Genomic DNA, 18,283 nt, shown 5'->3' with positions numbered 1-18,283 from the left:
AACATACCCTCAAGTTCAATTTGTATAATAGCAAAATGTCATTTCAAATGATGCCAAAGCAGATAAATACAGTTATGGGTAGATCTAGCTTTTGTAAAGTAAGATCTTTGTTACTGTTACTCTTCTATCTCAATTTTTTTTAAATTCGTTTATGGGACGTGGGCGTCACTGGCTGGGCCACCATTTATTGCCCTTCCCTAATTGCCCTTGAGGAGCGCAATTCTTTAGAGAAAAATATTTAGAACATTAAAAGCAAGAAAAAGAATGTGAATTGTAAAAAATGTTATTGTTATTTTCCTCTTAGAGATATTTCCTAGTCGGGAGCAATCATGCAGAAACCAAATTCCGTGTTCTGAAAATAGACCGTACAGAACCGAAGGACTTGGTGGTTATTGATGACCGTGTAAGTGCCATTAGAAGGAACATGAATGATTTTGTTTGTTTACACAATATTATTGAAACATTTATGCACATCTTATTCAGGTATAATTACAGGTACTTGTCTTAAACATGCAGAGCGCAAAGGACAAAATGTAATCTTCCCATCAATGCAATATTATCTTAACTCCTAGTGCCCATCACTACTGAGAATGCATTCATCATTTGGTTTACTCTGGACTCGCCACTTGTCTTATGTCCTGACACACACAGACTGAAAATTTCAGACATCCACAGCAGGCCAAGAAAGCACCTGTTCGGAAAAGAGACATGTTAGCATTTCAAGCATGGTGTTTTTGAAAAATTCAATTCGCTCACCAGACGGGTATACATCTAAAGCATTAATTTGCAAATCTTTTGCAACTGCTGACTGTTGCTGTGATTTCAGGAAGCCATTAACTTTTTTAAATAATGACTTAGTTATTAACTGAGAGAATTATGCCGCCCAAGTTTCACATCTCAAAAACTTTTCAAATGTACCAGAATTAAATAAAGCACGTACTACTAATTAACACCAATTATTTTGTTAACACTACAATTTTAATGGGCTGGACCAGGGGGAAACATTTAGATACATGCAGGTTCAAGCCTTTGCAAGAAAGGAGATGGAGTTTCCCAGTAGATCCGGCTTCCATGTTACTGGAGGAGATGCTGACGACAGGGGGATTGGGGAAGGGGCTGGAGGAGGTGCTGACGACAGGGGGATTGGAGCAGGGGGTAGTATTGGTGATTTACGGGCTGGGAGGGATCAAGGCAAAGTGGGAGGAAGAGTTGGGAGAGGGTATGGAGAAGGGGTTCTAGTGTGAAGTGCTCCGGAGGTTGAACGCCTCCACCTCGTGTGCGAAGTTGGGCTGATACAGCTGAATGTGGTGTATAGAGCGCACCTTACAAGGGCGAGGATGAGCCGGCTCTTTGAGGGGGTAGAAGAGTAGAAGATGTGTGTGAACGTTGCCGGGGGGGGGGGTTGCGCAAACCACATTCATATGTTTTGGCCCTGTCCAAAGCTGGAGGATTACTGAAAGGAGGTTTTTGGGGTAATCTCTAAACTGGTGTACGTGAAACTGGATCGGGAGGCCATGTTCAGGATGTCGGACCAGCTGGGGTTGAAAAAGGGTGCGGATGCAGATGTTGTTTGCCTCGATGATTGTCCGAAGGCAGATCCTGTTGGGGCGGAGAGGTTAGACCACCCTGTGCACTGGCGTGGCGGGGGGACCTGTTGCAATTCCTGACTCTTGAGAAGGTCAAATTTGAACTGAGGGGAAGAATGGAGGGGCTCTACAACTCATGAGCGTTATTCATTATGCACTTTCAAGAACTGGATTACGTCGAACATTTGGGGGAGGCGGGGAAGGGGACTGTATGTGTTAATGGTGACTATGGGTGATTCCTGATTCTTTTTTGTCAGTTGTTTATGTTAACATGCGGGCTAATGTTTGGTGATTGGTGTTATCGATATGTCGATTGACATTGCATTTGTTACTGGTTATTGTTTATTGTTGGGTGTAAATTTGGGAGAAAATGTTAAAAAGGATAATAAAAGTATTTTTTTTAAAAGCACTATAATTTTAATCCTTTAACTGAACTGGACTTGCCATACAAATACTGTGGCTAGAGAGCTGGTCAGAGGCTAGGAATCCCGCAGCGAGTAACTTACCTCCTTATTCCCAAAACCAATCCATCATGTGCAAGGCATAAGTCAGGAATAGTAGTTCACTTGCCTGGATGAGGGTGCAAATCCTGAAACTCCCTAAGCACTGTGAATGTATCTGCACCTCAGCAGTTCAAGAAGGCAACTCGCCATCACACCTTCTTAACGGTAGTTAATGATGGGCAATAAATGCTGGCCTGGCCAGCGAAGCCCACATCCCAGGAATGAATATTTTAAAAACTTTGGGTTCCTTCACTCCATAATCAGAAACTCCCGTGTGTTTCTGGTTTATAGCTTCTGAAAATTTCTCTTCACCTGCTTTTCAAAGTTACAACCCGATTCCACCATTTTCTGTGTGAAACTGCACAGAAAAACTAAAAACACTGCAATCTAACCCCATGGCATTGTAGCAATCTGTGATGTCCCAGATTAATTTCAACTAATCCACTTTAATTCCAAAACTCGCTCTTTGATTTGAAAATATATACATATTTAAAGACTTAAACATTATCTAACAGTTGCTTTCTAACCTTTCTTTGATCTGGAGCAACGACACAATTAATTTCTTTCTTTAATGGGGACAACTGCAGTTTTACCAGATTTACTTGGTCCATTCAAAACTAAGATATAATCTAGGTAAAGGCAAAGTTGCCAGGGCCCCAGATGATCGTTCGCTGCTTTCCCCTTTGAGGGGAAGAGCTGACTGGTGGTGATTAACCTGAGGATCACCACACTTTGGGTGGGGGAAAGGTTGAGAAGGTGAGGCCGAAATTTTGGCAGGCTGTGCGATTTACCATGCAAATGTTTGAAGATGTAAATAGCAGGAGGGGTGGCAACCGAACGGTCACCTTAAAAGAAACAAAAACTTTTGAACCAAAAGAGCCGAAATGAGGTGCGTATGGGCCGCGACGGGTAAGAGTTGGATGGAATCCCCGTGTAGGGCGGGCTGTGCTCTACTCGAGCTTGGCTGACCAGAGGGGGGGTCCTCGGACAAGGCGGGAACCACTGCCATTTCTCCACTGCCTGAGTAACCGACAAGAACGGGCAAGAATGTAGTCATCGTTGTGGGTTGCAGTAATGGCTCTACCGTCGAACCAGAAGAGCAGTTACCAACAGGGATCGGGCAAGTTCTCAGCGGTTTCGGCTGATAAGCATGCTGTCAAATCAGAAGAGCAATTATGAAGTGCGTTCTGACAAGCTCTCAGTGGTTTCTGCTGAGAAGCATGCCGGTATGTTCTCGTAGGTATCCGCGGACAAATGTGGTGTGGGGCCGTAGAAACTGCTTAAATTGAAACTAAAAACATTTGACAAACACAAACAAACAAACATGCAACAAATATCGTGCAGGTTCCATCAGAAAGGACACCGTTTCTCTCTCAAGCGGTTCCTTTTTAAAACATCATCCGGACACCTCAGTTATCTGTTGCGAACAGGGTGGCAAAGGGATTCTTGTTTTGAGAGTCAGACTCAACGTCGTCATCTTCTCCCGGATGCCATACTCTTGAATGGAGAAGGGTTGCCAAAGCTGAATGGTGTGACTTCGGGTCCATCTCGTCGTTTTGGACGAGCCTGTACGAATCGTCGCGGTGCCAAATAGTCGTGTCTAGTTCTGTGGAAATGGGGTCGGGATCGTCATCGTAGGGCGGTGGTCTTGGGTGAGGGTTGTTAAGGAATGTGATCAGGAAGGGATCACTCGAGCTGTGGTCAAAGTCGCTGGGAGTGGGGCCTGTTGCATAGGGTCGGTAGCGAGGAGTGCTGTGTCGTCTGAGTCACAGATGCTGTCGCTGCTGCTGCTGCTTGTGGGCGATCCGGGGCTGAGTCCAGAGTTAGGGGCGGAGTCGAGGTCAAGTCCGTGGACGGGCTGGGGGAGGGGAGGAATACGTTTCCCGTGGGTGGGGCGTGGTTACCTGCTGCGTCGAGCATGACGTGGTGTGTGTGGTTAGACTGCGAGCCATATGCCTTGAGCTGGTTAATATGAAACCACGCAGTCTTTCCATTGGGGCACTTTATTTTATAAACGAAGAGGCTTACTTTGTCCGCAATGGAGTACGGACCCGAATACTTAGGTGACAGGAATGTGCTGGGGTTGTAAATGGAGAGCATAATCTGCTGTCCTACATCAAACTCACTGTCCTGTCGAAACAGGCTTTGCTCTGTTACTTTCTGGTGCCCAATTTTACTGCGGCTGCTAGCTGAGCCGTTTTAACATTCACTACTAATTGTCGCTCTGCGTTCTCGTGTGTGAGGGCCGGCACTTCAGGGCTGGTCAAGTCCTAATAAAAATTCTGTGCCTTTCATGGGGCGTCCGGTCATGAGAGTGTGGGGGGTGAAACCTGTGGATGTGGAAACAGTGTTACGCAAAAACATCAATGCAAAAGGGAGGACTGAATCCCAAGTGGTGGTGTTCTGTTGGACCATTTTTCTGAGGGTTGCTTTTGGGGTCCGATTCATTCTTTCCACGATACCACTTGACTGGGGGTGGTATGCGATGTGGAATTTTTGGGTGATGCCAAATATAGTTAGGACATTTTTCATTACACGTCCCGTAAAATGGGAACCTTGGTCGGATTCAGTGCTGCGGGGAGTCCCCATCTCGTAAAGATGTGGTGTGTCAGAATTTTGGCCGTGGTTTTCGCCGTATTTGCCTGTACCCATTTCGTAAACGTGTCGATAACTACCAACACATATTTGTAACCATTTCTGCAAGGGGGTAAGGGTCCTATAAAATCAATCTGGAGGTTAGTCCAGGGGCCGTTAATGGGGCGGGTGTGGCTGAGTTGAGCTTTTCTCGCGTACCTGTCCGGATTGTTTTGGGCACAGATAAGGCAATTCTCAACATAGTGGGCGATGTCTTCCTTCAAATTCGGCCACCAACAGAGCTGCCTGAGGTGGGCTGTAGTGGGATCAATTCCCTGATGCCCATGACTATCGTGAAACAAACAAATAAGCTGATTCCTGTCCTGTTCAGGAACCACATAAAGAGTGTCTTTTAGGATCACACCGTCATGTGTGGTCAGTGCATTTTTAAACTTGTCGTACGGGGCTGGGAAGTTTCCTTTTAAAATCTCCCTGAGATTTCCATCTTGTTTCTGGGCCTGCACTAAATCTTCAATATTGGTCTGTGAGACCTGCACTGTGTTTACTGGGGTGCTTTCGGGGGGGTTCCAAAATAACCATGCCTGGAGCCTGCTTTAGCTAGCGCGTCAGCTTTTACATTTCCAGGTGGGGAAGAACGGTGGTGACTATGAACTTTTATAATTCCAAATGTCCTGTCCTTTGCTTTGTCTAAAATGTGCCGGAGTAATGGGGCTGACGGAAGGGGTTTCCCCTCTGCGGAAACAAATCCTCTTGCTGTCCACACGGGTAGGAATTCTGTAAGGCTGTTGCAGACATAGTGGCTGTCCAAGTATATGTCTGCTGAGCTGGGAAAGGAATCGGGGTGATCTACTATATATGCAATGGCTGCCAGTTCTGCTGCCTGCGAGCCTAAGTGTCCTGGTAGCTTTAATGAAGTTTCCTCTAGGGCGCATCCTCTACATAAATGCCGCATCCTGTAATGCGTTTCCCGTCTAATATAGTGGAAGAACCATCCACATATATTCTCAAGGGTGTGCACGTGTCCATGTGCTGGGGGCTCTGGGGTGAACTTACTATCTTCTTGGGGGGTGTTTTCGCGATTAAGGGGCCTGTGTTGTGGTGCGGTGAGATGATTTCACATTCATGGGGGGTGCCTGGGTACTGTAGGTTGTCGGCTAGGAAAGTGTGGGTCTTAGTCCTTTTAACAATGATGTCCCATCCCTGCAAAAGAAGGGTCCATCTGGCTGCTCTGATCTGGCTTACTGTGCCGTCCTTAAGTCGTCCGTCTAGTAAAAGTTGGGTGGGGGTATGTTCAGTGAGGATTGTGATGGGGTTTAGTCCGGTTATATATGAAAAATATTGAACTGCCCAGAAAACTGCGAGCAGGTGCCTTTCACAGGCCGAAAATCCCTGTTCCACAGGATCTAAAATTCTGGAGGCATAAGCCACGGGTCTTAACTGTTCGTGCCGTTCCTGGAGGAGCACGGCCGAAAGGATGCGATCTGTGCTAGCTACCTCTATAGCGTAGGGGGGAAGTGGGTCTGGAACCTGTAGTGCGAGGGCTGCAATGAGTGATCTTTTCAAAGCATCCACAGCATCCTTATGCTGCGGAAGCCATTCCTAAGGGAGGTCGGAGAGGGGCGCTGCTTTGGTGGCGAAACGGTCAATATGGTTTCGGCAGAAGCCAACCAGTCCTAAAAACGACCGGAGGGCTGATGCATTCTGGGGAAGGGGCAATTTGACAATCGAGTCAATCCTTTTATGCTCGATCTCTCGTTTACCGTGCGTGATAATCGTTCCCAAATATATCACCTTGTCTTCCAAAATTTGGGCCTGCTTGGGGTTCACATTACATCCAATTTGCTGTAGGAGTTCCAGGAGTTCTGACAGAAGCGAGATGTGCTCTGCCTTTTTGTCTGTTTGCAGTAATAGGTCGTCTACATACTGGACCAGACATTCGGGGCGAGAAAATTTAGCTAAACCATTTGCCAGCTGTCGGTGGAAAATGGAGGGGGAGTTGTGGAATCCTTGTGGGAGGCATGTCCACATATATGACCTTTAAAAGTGAAGGCAAATTTATACTGGCAGGCTTTAACCAATGGAATGGACCAGAATCCGTTACTGATGTCCAAAACAGTAAAATATCGTGAGTTGAGTCCCTGTTTGAGCATGGTCTCGGGACTTGTGGCTACCGTGGGGGCTGCTGCGGGGGTGACTTTGTTGAGTTCCCGGTAATTAATGGTCAGTCGCCATGATCCATCGGGTTTTCTCACTGGCCAAATCGGGGCATTATTAGTGGAGGCTACTGATCTTAGTACGCCTGTTCTAATAAAATCAATAACTTTTGAGATTTCTCCATCTGCTTCTTGGGGAAATCCATATTGCTTTTGGGGTCTAGGGTCAGGTCCTGTAATCTGAACCGAGCCAGCCATCCTGCCACAGTCATGTTTATGATGTGCAAATGCTGCCCTGTTTTTCTGCAGAACTGCAACAAAATCTATCAGGTTTACCTTCTGTCCCTGTTAGTACGCATGGGTTAACACACTTCCGAATTCTGGAGGATTGATCAAAACTGCTTGAACACTTGTGGTTATTTCTGTTCCCAATTGGATTCTAATTCAACTTTTGGGTTCTCTCGGAGTGGGGGGGCCACTTCTAAGTCAAGTCCCAGCGGAGTCGTCAATAAATGTTGCTCGTTGTGCTTTACTTAATTTGCTCTGTTTAATCACCTTGCTCTAGAGTCGCCAGGTATCTTTTGATGCCACCACGAGGTTCAAAACCAAGTGCTGATCAATAACTCAATACACCAGTTAGTAAGTTTCAGATCAAAACACATTTATTATATACACAGTCAATCACTACTCATGCATAAAGATCTACTTACTAGACTATCTCTACCACTAAAAGGCCTATACTTAGCTTTGGAAATGACCCACCAGGTCAGGGGAACAATGGCCTTTCGTTCGATTCTGAGTCTGCAGGCTTCAAGCTGGTATGGACTAGTAGCTAGGAGCGCCTATCTCGTAGCGTGCGTTGACTGGAGACTTGGTTGGTGCAGCTGCTAGGCAGATCTCTCGTTGTTGAGAGTCACGGTCAAGAGTTTTTTCGAGCTGCTGAGAGACCCTGCCAAGAAGGACGAATTGAACTTGGGGACTCTATTTTATAGTCCCCAGGGGCTTCGCGCCCTTTTGGGCGGACCCCGTACCTGGTTCCAATTGATTGGACTAAGTCCCAATCGTTTTAATAGATTTCTCCAATACTGGAGCTGTTCCCTGATCGCTGGACGATTCCTATATGTCCGTTGGCCTTCCTTTGTCCTGGCTCCCGCTGGCGCCGGGGAGTCTGGTTTGGTCTTGATTGCTTTAATGTTTCCAATTGTTCCTGGGGATCGCTCATTAATTGCAGATGGTTGCTGGTTTCGGTTCTGTCTGGGTCTTTGCAAGTCTTAATGCACAGGAAATCTTGCACCTGCTTGTTTCCCTGTGCCTGACCAATTTTCCCTGCATTCTTAGTGGGCATCCATTTTAGAACCGGGAAGTGGCCAACCCAGGTGGCTACAAAGGTATATTGATAGCCGCCTGCAGCAATTCTATTGAATGCGAAGGAGAACTCCTGTTCCTTTGGGCTACAAATCAAGGTAACTGAGGAAAATAAATCTTCTGCTCAACTGAAAGAAATTGGAAGAGAGAATAACTCAAGTGGGAGGGACCTTTGATTATGCTGGATGTGCAGGCAGGTGCGCTTGATGGACTGGGCTATGTTCACGACTCTCGATAGTTTCTTACGTTCTTGGGCCGAGCAGTTGCCCAATGCTCCAGATGTGGTCTCACCACACCCTACACAATTGCAGCAACACTTCTCTACTGTTATACTCTAGTCCTTTTGCAATAAATGCTGACATTCCATTTGCCTTTTAATTAAATGCTGTACCTGCATACTGACTTTCTGTGATTCATGATCAAAGACATCCAGACCCCTCTGCTCACATACATTTTGAATCTGCTTTCCATTTAGATAATTTGCCTTTCTATTTTTTGGGCCAAAATTGATATCCTCTCACTTATCCACATTAAATGCCATCTTCCAAATTCTGGCCCAATCTCCTAACCTATCTAGATCTGTCTGTAACATCTTTATCTTCTCTTCACTGCCTGCTTTTCCACCTATTTTAGTATCATCCTCAAATTTTGCTGTGTTACGCAATACCGCTTACATTTATGTAGATTGTAACGGTCAGGGAGTCTAAATCTAGAGGGCATAAATTCAAGCTGAGAGAGAAGAGATACAATAGGGTCCAGAGGGCAGTAGTAGAGGTGGGTACAATTTTGTCTTTTAAAAAGACTAGCTTAATGATGAAAACTGGGCGGCGTGGACAACTTGGGTCAAAGGGCCTGTTTCCAAGCTGTAAAGCTCTATGACTCTAAACCATTGAGGTCCGAGGACTGACTCCTGTGGCACTCCACTAGTGACAGTTCACCAGTTAGAGAAGGACCCATTTATCCTGACCCTTTGCTTTCTGTCAGTCAGCCAATCCTCAATCCAATCTACTAGTCTATCCCCCCACCCAGTCCCCTGCGATCTCAACTTCTTGATCAGTCTTTCATACGACACCTTGTCAAACGCCATCTGGAAATCTAGTACCACATACACAGGTTGCCCATTATCCACCTTGCTGGTTACATCCTCAAAGAATCTTGGATGCCTTTCCCAGATAGAGGGATGGGCATTTACAGCTGGCCGGCTTGGTGTTAATGGGTCCTGGGCTCCAAGTTGCTACAGTCACAGTAGAAGATTGAAATCTTGTCCAATATTTTTCTTTCTGTTGGATGTATGGGGTTTACTTTCTTTTACAAGTTATTGGTCTGCATAAGTTCTACTGCTAAAATTGTCACTGTTGATCACAATTGCACCAATGATTCTAAATTTTTTTTCTTTGGTTTAGCATGTATACAATCAACAAGAAGTTCATGAAGTTTTGAGTCGTCTTGATGTAGGCAATCGAACTAAAATGGGACAGAAGGGATTAACTGGACTTTTACGAGGCGTATCTGCTTTTGGCATTGTTGGTAAGCATTTGCAAAATGTCATTTTTACATTGACGCTGCTTGAATACAGGTTTAACCCATGCTTCAAGAAATTACATTGTTACTGGCAAGCCTGTTAGCAGTAGACCGAGTGTTGGAGACTAATGCTTGTGCTCGATACCCTATATGCATTGTTATGCAAAGTTTTTATAATCTTTTGTTAGTGTCACAGGTAGGCTTACATTAACACTGCAATTAAGTTACTGTGAAAATCCCCTTGTTGCCTGTTCGGGTACACCGGGGGAAGAATGTCCAATTCACCTAACAAGCGCATCTTTCGGGACATGTTGGAGGAAACCGGAGCACCCAGAGGAAACCCACGCAGACACTGTGAACGTGCAGACTCTGCACAGACAGTGACCCGAGCCGGGGATCGAACCGGGGTCCCTGCCACTGTGAAGCAACAGTGCTAACCACTGTGCTACTGTGCCGCCATAATAATGATAAAAAGCCTCATGTGAAGCTTTTTGGATAGTTTATCAGCCTTCTATATGACTTCTGACATTGCAATTGTTATTCAAAAGGTTATACAAAAACTGGATTGGCATAGATTTCATAGCCACAGAACAGCAGCAAATTGATGTTGGGGATAAACCAGGGATCAGTGGTCAAGCATGAGCAAGTTGTACTAATTACAAAATTCAGAGCCTGTTAATCATAATGGTCATGCAAATACTAATGGCAAGGAGCAGGGCAAAAATTAAATTGAAAAGGAAATTATTAAACGGATCTTTACAGTTCCTATTTGCTGTGAGCTTGAATTGTCTCCTAGCAATATTATTTTTTAAATTTGTAATCTGTTTTGAGAAACCTGAGATTTGAGAGATGTGATTCAACAAAATATCTCGCAGATTACAGCAGTACAGCAAACTGAGCTACAATGCATTTAAAAGTAGCCTCCTCAGTCAAGTAAGGAAGACGTGGATAGCACGTTTAGTGAGTTGGTCACACCGCAGATAAAGAATACTGAGGGAGATAGGAAATGGATGACCATCATTGGGCAGCACGGTAGCACAGTGGTTAGCACAGTTGCTTCACAGGGTCCCAGGTTCGATTCCCGGCTTGTGTCACTGTCTGTGCGGCGTCTGCGCGTTCTCCCTGTTTCTGTGTTGGTTTCCTCCCACAGTCCAAAGATGCGCAGGTTAGGTGGATTGGCCATGATAAATTGCCCTGTGTCCAAAGAGGTTGATTGGGGTTACTGGGGTAGGGTGGAGGCATGGGCTTAGGTAGGGTGCTCTTTCCAAGAGCCGGTGCAGACTCAATGGGCCGAATGGCCTTCTTCTGCATTGTAAATTCTATGATCAGACCAAGGAAGAGTAAGAAGGCAGTGCAGGGGTCCCCTACGGTCATCTCCCTCCAAAACAGGTATACCGTTTTGGATACTGTTGGGGGAGATGGCTCCCAGGGGGAGCCAGAAGTAGCCAGGTTCATGGCACCGTTGCGGGCTCTGCTGCACAGGAGGCCAGGAAAAAGAGTGGTAGAGCTATAGTGATAGGGGATTAGATTGTAAGGGGAGGGGAGTAGACCGACGTTTCTGTGGACGTAAAGGAGACTTCAGGAAGGTATCTTGCCTCTCGGGTGCAAGGGTCCTGGATGTCTTGGAGCGGCTGCAGGACATTCTAAAGGGGGAGGGTGAACAGCCAGCTGTCGTGGTGCGTATAGGCACCAACAATATAGGTTTTAAAAAAAAAAGCGGGATGAGGTCCTACATGCTGAATTTAGGGAGTAGGAGATAAACTAAAAAGTAGGACATCAAAGGTAGTAATCTCAGGATTGCTACCAGTGCCATGTGCTAGTCAGAGTAGGAATGACAGGATATACAGGATGAATGTGTGGCTTGAACGATGGTCCAGGAGGGAGGGATTCAGATTTTTGGGACATTGGAACCTGTTCTGGGAGAGGTGGACCATTACAAATCGGACAGTCTACACCTGGCTCCAGGGGGGTTGTTTGTTAACGCTGTTGGGGAGGGTTTAAACTAATGTGGCAGGGTGACGGGAACCAATGCAGGAAGTTGGAGGGCAGTAAAGAGAGGATAGAAACAAAAGTCAGTAAGGAGAAAAGTGGAAGACAGGAAAACGGATTGAACTGTGTTTATTTCAATGCAAGAGGCCTAAACGGGCAAGGCAGATGAACACTGGGCATGGATAGGTACATGGGACTTGGATATTATAGCTATTACTCAAACTTGGCTAAAGGAGGGGCAAGACTGGCAGCTCAATGTTCTAGGGTACAGATACAATAGGAAAGATAGAACAGGAGGTAAGAGAGATGGGGTGTTGCGTTTTTGATTAGGGACAGTATCACGGCAGTGCAGAGAGGATATATCCAAGGCTTCGCCCACTGAGTCTATATGGATAAACTGAAAAATAAGAAGGGTGCGATCACTTTAATAGGACTGTACTGTAGGCCCCCAAATAGTCAGCGGGATATTGAGGAGCAAATATGTAAAGAGATTACAGATAGCTGCTGAAAGAATAGGATGGTAATAGTTGGGGACTTTAACTTTCCCAACATTATCTGGGTCAGCCATAGCACTAGGGGTTTGGATGGGGAGAAGTTTGTCGAGTATATTCAGGAAGAATTCCTCATTCATTATGTGGATGACCCGACCAGGGAGGGGGCGAAACCTGACCTCGTCTTGGGGAATAAGGAAGGGCAGGTGACAGAAGTGTTAGTGAGGGATCACTTTGGGACCAGTGACCATAATTCCATTAGTTTTAAAATAGCTATGGAGAATGATAGTTCTGGCCCAAAAGTTAAAATTTTAAATTGTGGCAAGGCCAATTTGGAGGGTATTAGGCGGGAACTTTCAAAATTTAATTGGGGGTGCTTATTTGCAGGCAAGGGGACAGCTGGTCAGTGGGAATCTTTCAAAAAGGTGTTAACATTCCTCCTGGAGTGAAGGCTAAGGCTCGTAGAAGGAGGGAACCCTGGATGACTCGGGATATTGAGGCCATGGTCAAAAGGAAGAAGGAGGCGTATGCCATGCATAGGCAGCTGGGATCAAATGGATCCCTTGAAGAGTATAGGGCTTGGCGGAGTAGAGTTGAGAGAAATCAGGAGGACAAAAAGGGAACATGAGATTGCCTTGGCAGTTAAGGCAAAGGAAAATCCAAAGAGCTTTTACAGATATATAACGGGTAAAAGTATGACTAGGGAGAGGGTAGGGCCACTTAAGGAACAAGGTTATCTATATACAGATCCACAAGGGCTGGGAGAGGTCCTAAATGAATATTTCTCGTCAGTATTTACTGTCGAGAAAGGCACGAATGTTAGGGAAATTGGGGAAATAAAAAGTGATGTCTTGAGGAGTGTACATATTACAGAGAAGGAATGCTGGAGATATTAAAGCGCATCAAGATAGATAAATCTCAAGGACCTGATTAAATGTATCCCAGGACGTTGTGGGAGGAAATTGCCAGCCCCCTAGCTGAGATATTTAAATCATCAACAGCGACAGGAGAGGTGCCTATAGATTGGAGGGTAGCAAATGTTCTGCCCTTGTTTAAGAAGGGCTGTAGGGATAAGCCCGGGAACTACAGACCAGTTAGTGGGTAAATTGTTAGAAGGTATTCTGAGGGATAGGATCTACAGGCATTTAAACAGATAAAGGCTAATTGGGGAAAGTCAGCATGGCTTTGTATGGGGAAAGTCGTGTCTCACCAATTTGATTGAGTTTTTTGAAGGGGTAACCAAGAAGGTAGATGAGGGCAGTGCAGTCGACTTTGTCTACACGGACTTTAGCAAGGCCTTTGACAAGGTACCGCATAGTAGGTTGTTGCAAAAGGTTGAATCTCACAGAATCCATGGTGAGGTAGCCAATAGGATACAAAATTGGCTTGGCGACCGAAGACAAAGGGTGGCTGTGAGAGTTGTTTTTCAAACGAGACCTGTGACCAGCCGTGTGCCTCCGGGATCGGTGCTGGGTCCATTTTTTATTTATATTAATGATTTGGATGAGAATGTAGGAGACATGGTTAGTAAGTTTGCAGATGACACCAAGATTAGTGGCACAGTAGATAGTGAAGAAGGTTATGTAAGATTGCAACAGGATCTTGACCAATTGGGCCAGTGGGCCGATGAATGGCAGATGGAGTTTAATTTGGATAAATGTGAGATGATGCATTTTGGTAGACCACATCAGAGCAAGACTCCTACTCCGTTGATGGTAGAGAGTTGGAGAGTTCCAGATCAAAGAGATCCAGGGGTACAGGTTCATAGCTCCTTGAAGGTGGAGTCGCAAGTGGACAGGGTGGTGAAGAAGGCGTTCAGCATGCTAGGTTTTATTGGTCAAAATATTGAATACAGGAGTTGGGACATCTTGTTGAAGTTGTACAAGACATTAGTCAGATCACACATGGAATACTATGTTCAGTTCTGGTCACCCTATTGTTAAACTAGAAAGAGTGCAGAAGAGATTTCCAAGGATGCTACCTGGACTTAATGGTCCTTAAGGAGAGGATGGATAGGCTGGGACTTTTTTCCCTGGAGCGTAGGAGGTTTAGGTGTGATCTTATAGAGGTTTATAAAATAATGTGTGGCATAGATACGGTAGATAGTCAATATCTTTTCCAAGAACTAGAGGGCATAAGTTTAAGGAGAGAGGAGAGAGATACAAAAAAGACCAGAGGGGAAATTTCTTCACACACACGCTGATGAGCTGCCAGAGGAAGTGGTGGAGGCAGGTACAATTTTTTCCTTTTTAAAAAAAAAAACAGACAGTTGCATGGGCTATCAAGGAACATGGGCCAGATGTGGGCAAGTGGGACTAACTTAGTAATAGAAACTGGGCGACATGGACAACCTGGGCCAAAGGGCCTGTTTCCATGCTGTAAACATCTATGACTCTAAGTAACTACTCCTATACTTTGGAACTAATTGAACAGGAAGTTTAGCATACCAGCATTTTATAGTTGCACTGACCATTTACAAACACATCAGAGTTTTTTTTTTAGTGCAGTCATAGCCTATGTGATTATGTTGAGGTATTTGACCAAAGGCAATAAGTTGTAGTTAAAAACAAATTACTGCAGATGCTAGAATCTGAAACTAAAACAGAAAATGCTGGACAATCTCAGCAGGTCTGGCAGCATCTGTAGGGAGAGAAAAGAGTTAACGTTTTGAGTCCAGATGACCCTTTGCCAAAGCCTCCTTTGTCAGAGCTTTGACAAAGGGTTATCTGGACTCTAAATGTGAGCACTTTTCTGTCCCTACAGATGCTGCCAGACCTGCTGAGGTTCTCCAGCATTTTCTCTTTGGTTTCAGATTCCAGCATCCGCAGTAATTTGCTTTTTTTCAAGTCTGGATGACTCTTTGTCAAAGCTAGAGCGAACTGGGAATGGGGTCAGATTTATACTGTAGTGGGGGGTGGAGCAGTGGGCTGGACGGGATTTATACTGTAGTGGGGGGTGGAGCAGTGGGCTGGACGGGATTTATACTGTAGTGGGGGGTGGGGCAGTGGGCTGGACGGGATTTATACTGTAGTGGGGGGTGGAGCAGTGGGCTGGACGGGGATTTATACTGTAGTGGGGGATGGATCAGTGGGCTGGACGGGGATTTATACTGTAGTGGGGGGTGGAGCAGTGGGCTGGACGGGATTTATACTGTAGTGGGGGGTGGAGCAGTGGGCTGGACGGGATTTATACTGTAGTGGGGGGTGGAGCAGTGGGCTGGACGGGATTTATACTGTAGTGGGGGGTGGAGCAGTGGGCTGGACGGGATTTATACTGTAGTGGGGGGTGGAGCAGTGGGCTGGACGGGATTTATACTGTAGTGGGGGGTGGAGCAGTGGGCTGGACGGGATTTATACTGTAGTGGGGGGTGGGGCAGTGGGCTGGACGGGATTTATACTGTAGTGGGGGGTGGAGCAGTGGGCTGGACGGGATTTATACTGTAGTGGGGGGTGGAGCAGTGGGCTGGACGGGATTTATACTGTAGTGGGGGGTGGAGCAGTGGACTGGACGGGGGCCCAAGGAGGTGGGGGGGGGGGGGGGGGGGAGAACAATGGTGAGGAAGAACCATGATGTGGCAATGCCGGCGTTGGACTGGGGTGAGCACAGTAAGAAGTCCTACAACACCAGGTTAAAGTCCAACAGGTTTGTTTCAAATCACTAGCTTTCGGAACACAGCTGATTCACCTGAGGAAGGTGCAGTGCACCAAAAGCTAGTGATTTGAAACAAACCTGTTGGACTTTAACCTGGTGTTGTAAGACTTCTTACTGAGGGAGAAACAGATCAATAGAAGAAATGAAAATTACATTCACGCATTTGAATCTCTTTATGGGCCACTCTCAGCACCCTTCTTGGCCTTAATCCCCTCCATTTACATTCCTTTTATCTTCTGTCCTTGACAATAAATTGTAGTGCTGTTCTTGGTATCTCAATAAAATCTCAATTCTTTGAGTTTGATTAGCAATCGCAGGCACCACAGGTGTACTGTTTTTCCCTTACCCGATGCCTACATACAACATCCAGAATGGCAGTTAACAGGCATTACATCACACATGATTGGGAGTAAGCTATTCAGTCCCTTGAAAATGTTCCCCTCCCCCACCCCATCAATGGGGTCATATTCAATTTCACTTTTTGTTAAATTTCCTTTAACATGCTGATGATCCATAACCCTTGACTCCCTTGCCTAACAAAAATCTGTCATTCTTGGACTTAAACATTTCAATCGACCCAGCATTCATAGTGTTTTAAGGAAGAATTAAGAAATGCGGTGGCAGCGGGCAGTGCGGGAAGAAACCAGATTTTCTCGACTACAATGTGTCTCCTGATTTCATTTAAATTTTAGATTATGCCCTCTTATTCTGGATTCTTCTGCTCAATCAAATCATTTTATCACTTTAAGCATCTATTAGTTGACTCTTCAACTTAAATTCGGGGGCAAATACAGGCCAAGTTTGTGTAATCAGTCTTCATAATTTAACTCTTCAGCTCTTGTACTGCACCTACTCTGAGGCCAATAATTCCTTACGGAAATGTGATGTACAAAACTGCTCCAGAGTCTGTACAACTGAAGCAGAAAAATCCTCCCTTTTATGTTTTTTTTTCCTTTTACATAAATACCAATGTTCTATTAGCAGTTTGTACTTCTCCAGTAGCTTTTAGTGATGTGTGCACATGGACACGAGATCTCTTTTGATCTTCTCCAGTTTCTCATCATTAAAGAAGTATTCGGATTTGCCTTTCACGGTTCCTGCATCATAGAAACATAGAAAATAGGTTTAGGTGGACTTCCAGTGGCGGAATGTAGATGGAAGTAGCATGTCGGGTGGCTCCTGCTCGAGGCTCTGGTTTTTGGAGTTTAATGCCCGGGTCCAGGGGCAGTTTTTGGATAACCTGGTGCAGGGAGACATAAGGAAGGAAGGAAATGTCAAAGACCCAGAAAAAAGCCGTTGGGAAGAAGGGTGCGAGCAAAGGTTCGTCGTCGAGTGAACAGATCAGTCTGGCAGCAGGAAAGAAACTTTGACCAAGGTGATGGCAGGAGAGTTTAAGAGGTAGTTCGCCAAACACATGGAGGTGATGCGTAAGGGGATGATGGCTGCGCTGAAAGAGCTGGTAGAGGAGGCAATGGCCCCGGGAAGGCGGCAGTGTTGAAGACATCAGCCGAGGTATGGGAGCAAGGAGAGAAGTTGAAAGGGGTGGAGGAACCTCTGTCGTAATGTGGTGACCAGTTCACCTCGATGGGTGAGGAGCTGCGGAGGGTGTGGAGGACAACAAAGGTCAGAGCCAAGGCAGAGGACCTAGAGAACGGACCGAGGCAACAGAATTTCAGAATTGTGGACTTGCTTGAGGGGTGGGGGGCCCTAGAAGATGTTGGACAAGGGGGAAGAACCCTCCCAGTATGAACTGGACAGGGCTTATCAGTCACTTAGGCCCGAGCCGCCAAGGACGGTCATAATTTGCTTCACAAATTCAATATCAAGGAGAAGGTCCTGAGCTGGTTGCGGTTTTTAGCACTGGTTTTGTTTGTTTGTCTTTGTTTTCAGTGACTGGGTCATTGCAGGGGGGCGCCTCAGCAGGCGCCGCCACACTATCAAGCGAGGGTTGGCTAGTGAATGGGAGTGTGGTGGGGGGAGGGGCTGCAGTCGTTGGAACCTGGTCGAACAGGTTTTGATTGGCCTGGGTGGTGTGAAATGTAGGGGGTTGGGATCGATACTTGGAGAGGTGTTTTCATGAGGAAGTGGATGGGAGGATTCTGGGGCGGGGCGGGGACTTTGGTGGCAACAAAGGGTCAGGGCGGGTCAGACCTAGTAGGCAACGTTTGGGGTTATAATGATGGTGAATAGGAAGGGTGGGGGTTGCGTGAGAGACCCCAGATCAGAATAGTAACATGTTACATGAGGGTGTTAAGGGTAACTGGTGAAGAGGTCGAGGATATTTGCACATTTAAAGAGTCTAAAGGGAACGTGAAGGCTTAGGAAGGTTTGGGGGAGTCGGGCTTTCCATTCGGGGTTCGATAGCAGGGCTTGGGGTCTAGCGGTACTGGTGGGTAGGAGGGTGAGGTTTCAGATGGAGAAGGTGGTGG

At 46.0% G+C, this 18,283-nt stretch overlaps 1 protein-coding gene across 4 annotated transcripts in view; it reads left to right on the top strand.

Moving 5' to 3' along the window:
* fig4a (FIG4 phosphoinositide 5-phosphatase a) overlaps window positions 1-18,283 on the top strand; it is a 211,939-nt gene that overhangs the window by 16,362 nt on the left and 177,294 nt on the right. For all 4 annotated transcript variants that reach the window (XM_038799189.1, XM_038799185.1, XM_038799187.1 and 1 more), the window contains 2 exons: window positions 305-403; window positions 9,606-9,729. In XM_038799189.1, the coding sequence (XP_038655117.1) occupies window positions 305-403; window positions 9,606-9,729 (223 nt within the window). The remainder of the gene's footprint in view (window positions 1-304; window positions 404-9,605; window positions 9,730-18,283) is intronic.

This window comes from Scyliorhinus canicula, chromosome 6 (assembly GCF_902713615.1).
Source record: "Scyliorhinus canicula chromosome 6, sScyCan1.1, whole genome shotgun sequence".
Classification (NCBI taxonomy): Eukaryota; Metazoa; Chordata; class Chondrichthyes; order Carcharhiniformes; family Scyliorhinidae; genus Scyliorhinus; species Scyliorhinus canicula.
This window is presented reverse-complemented; position numbering and strand designations above follow the sequence as displayed.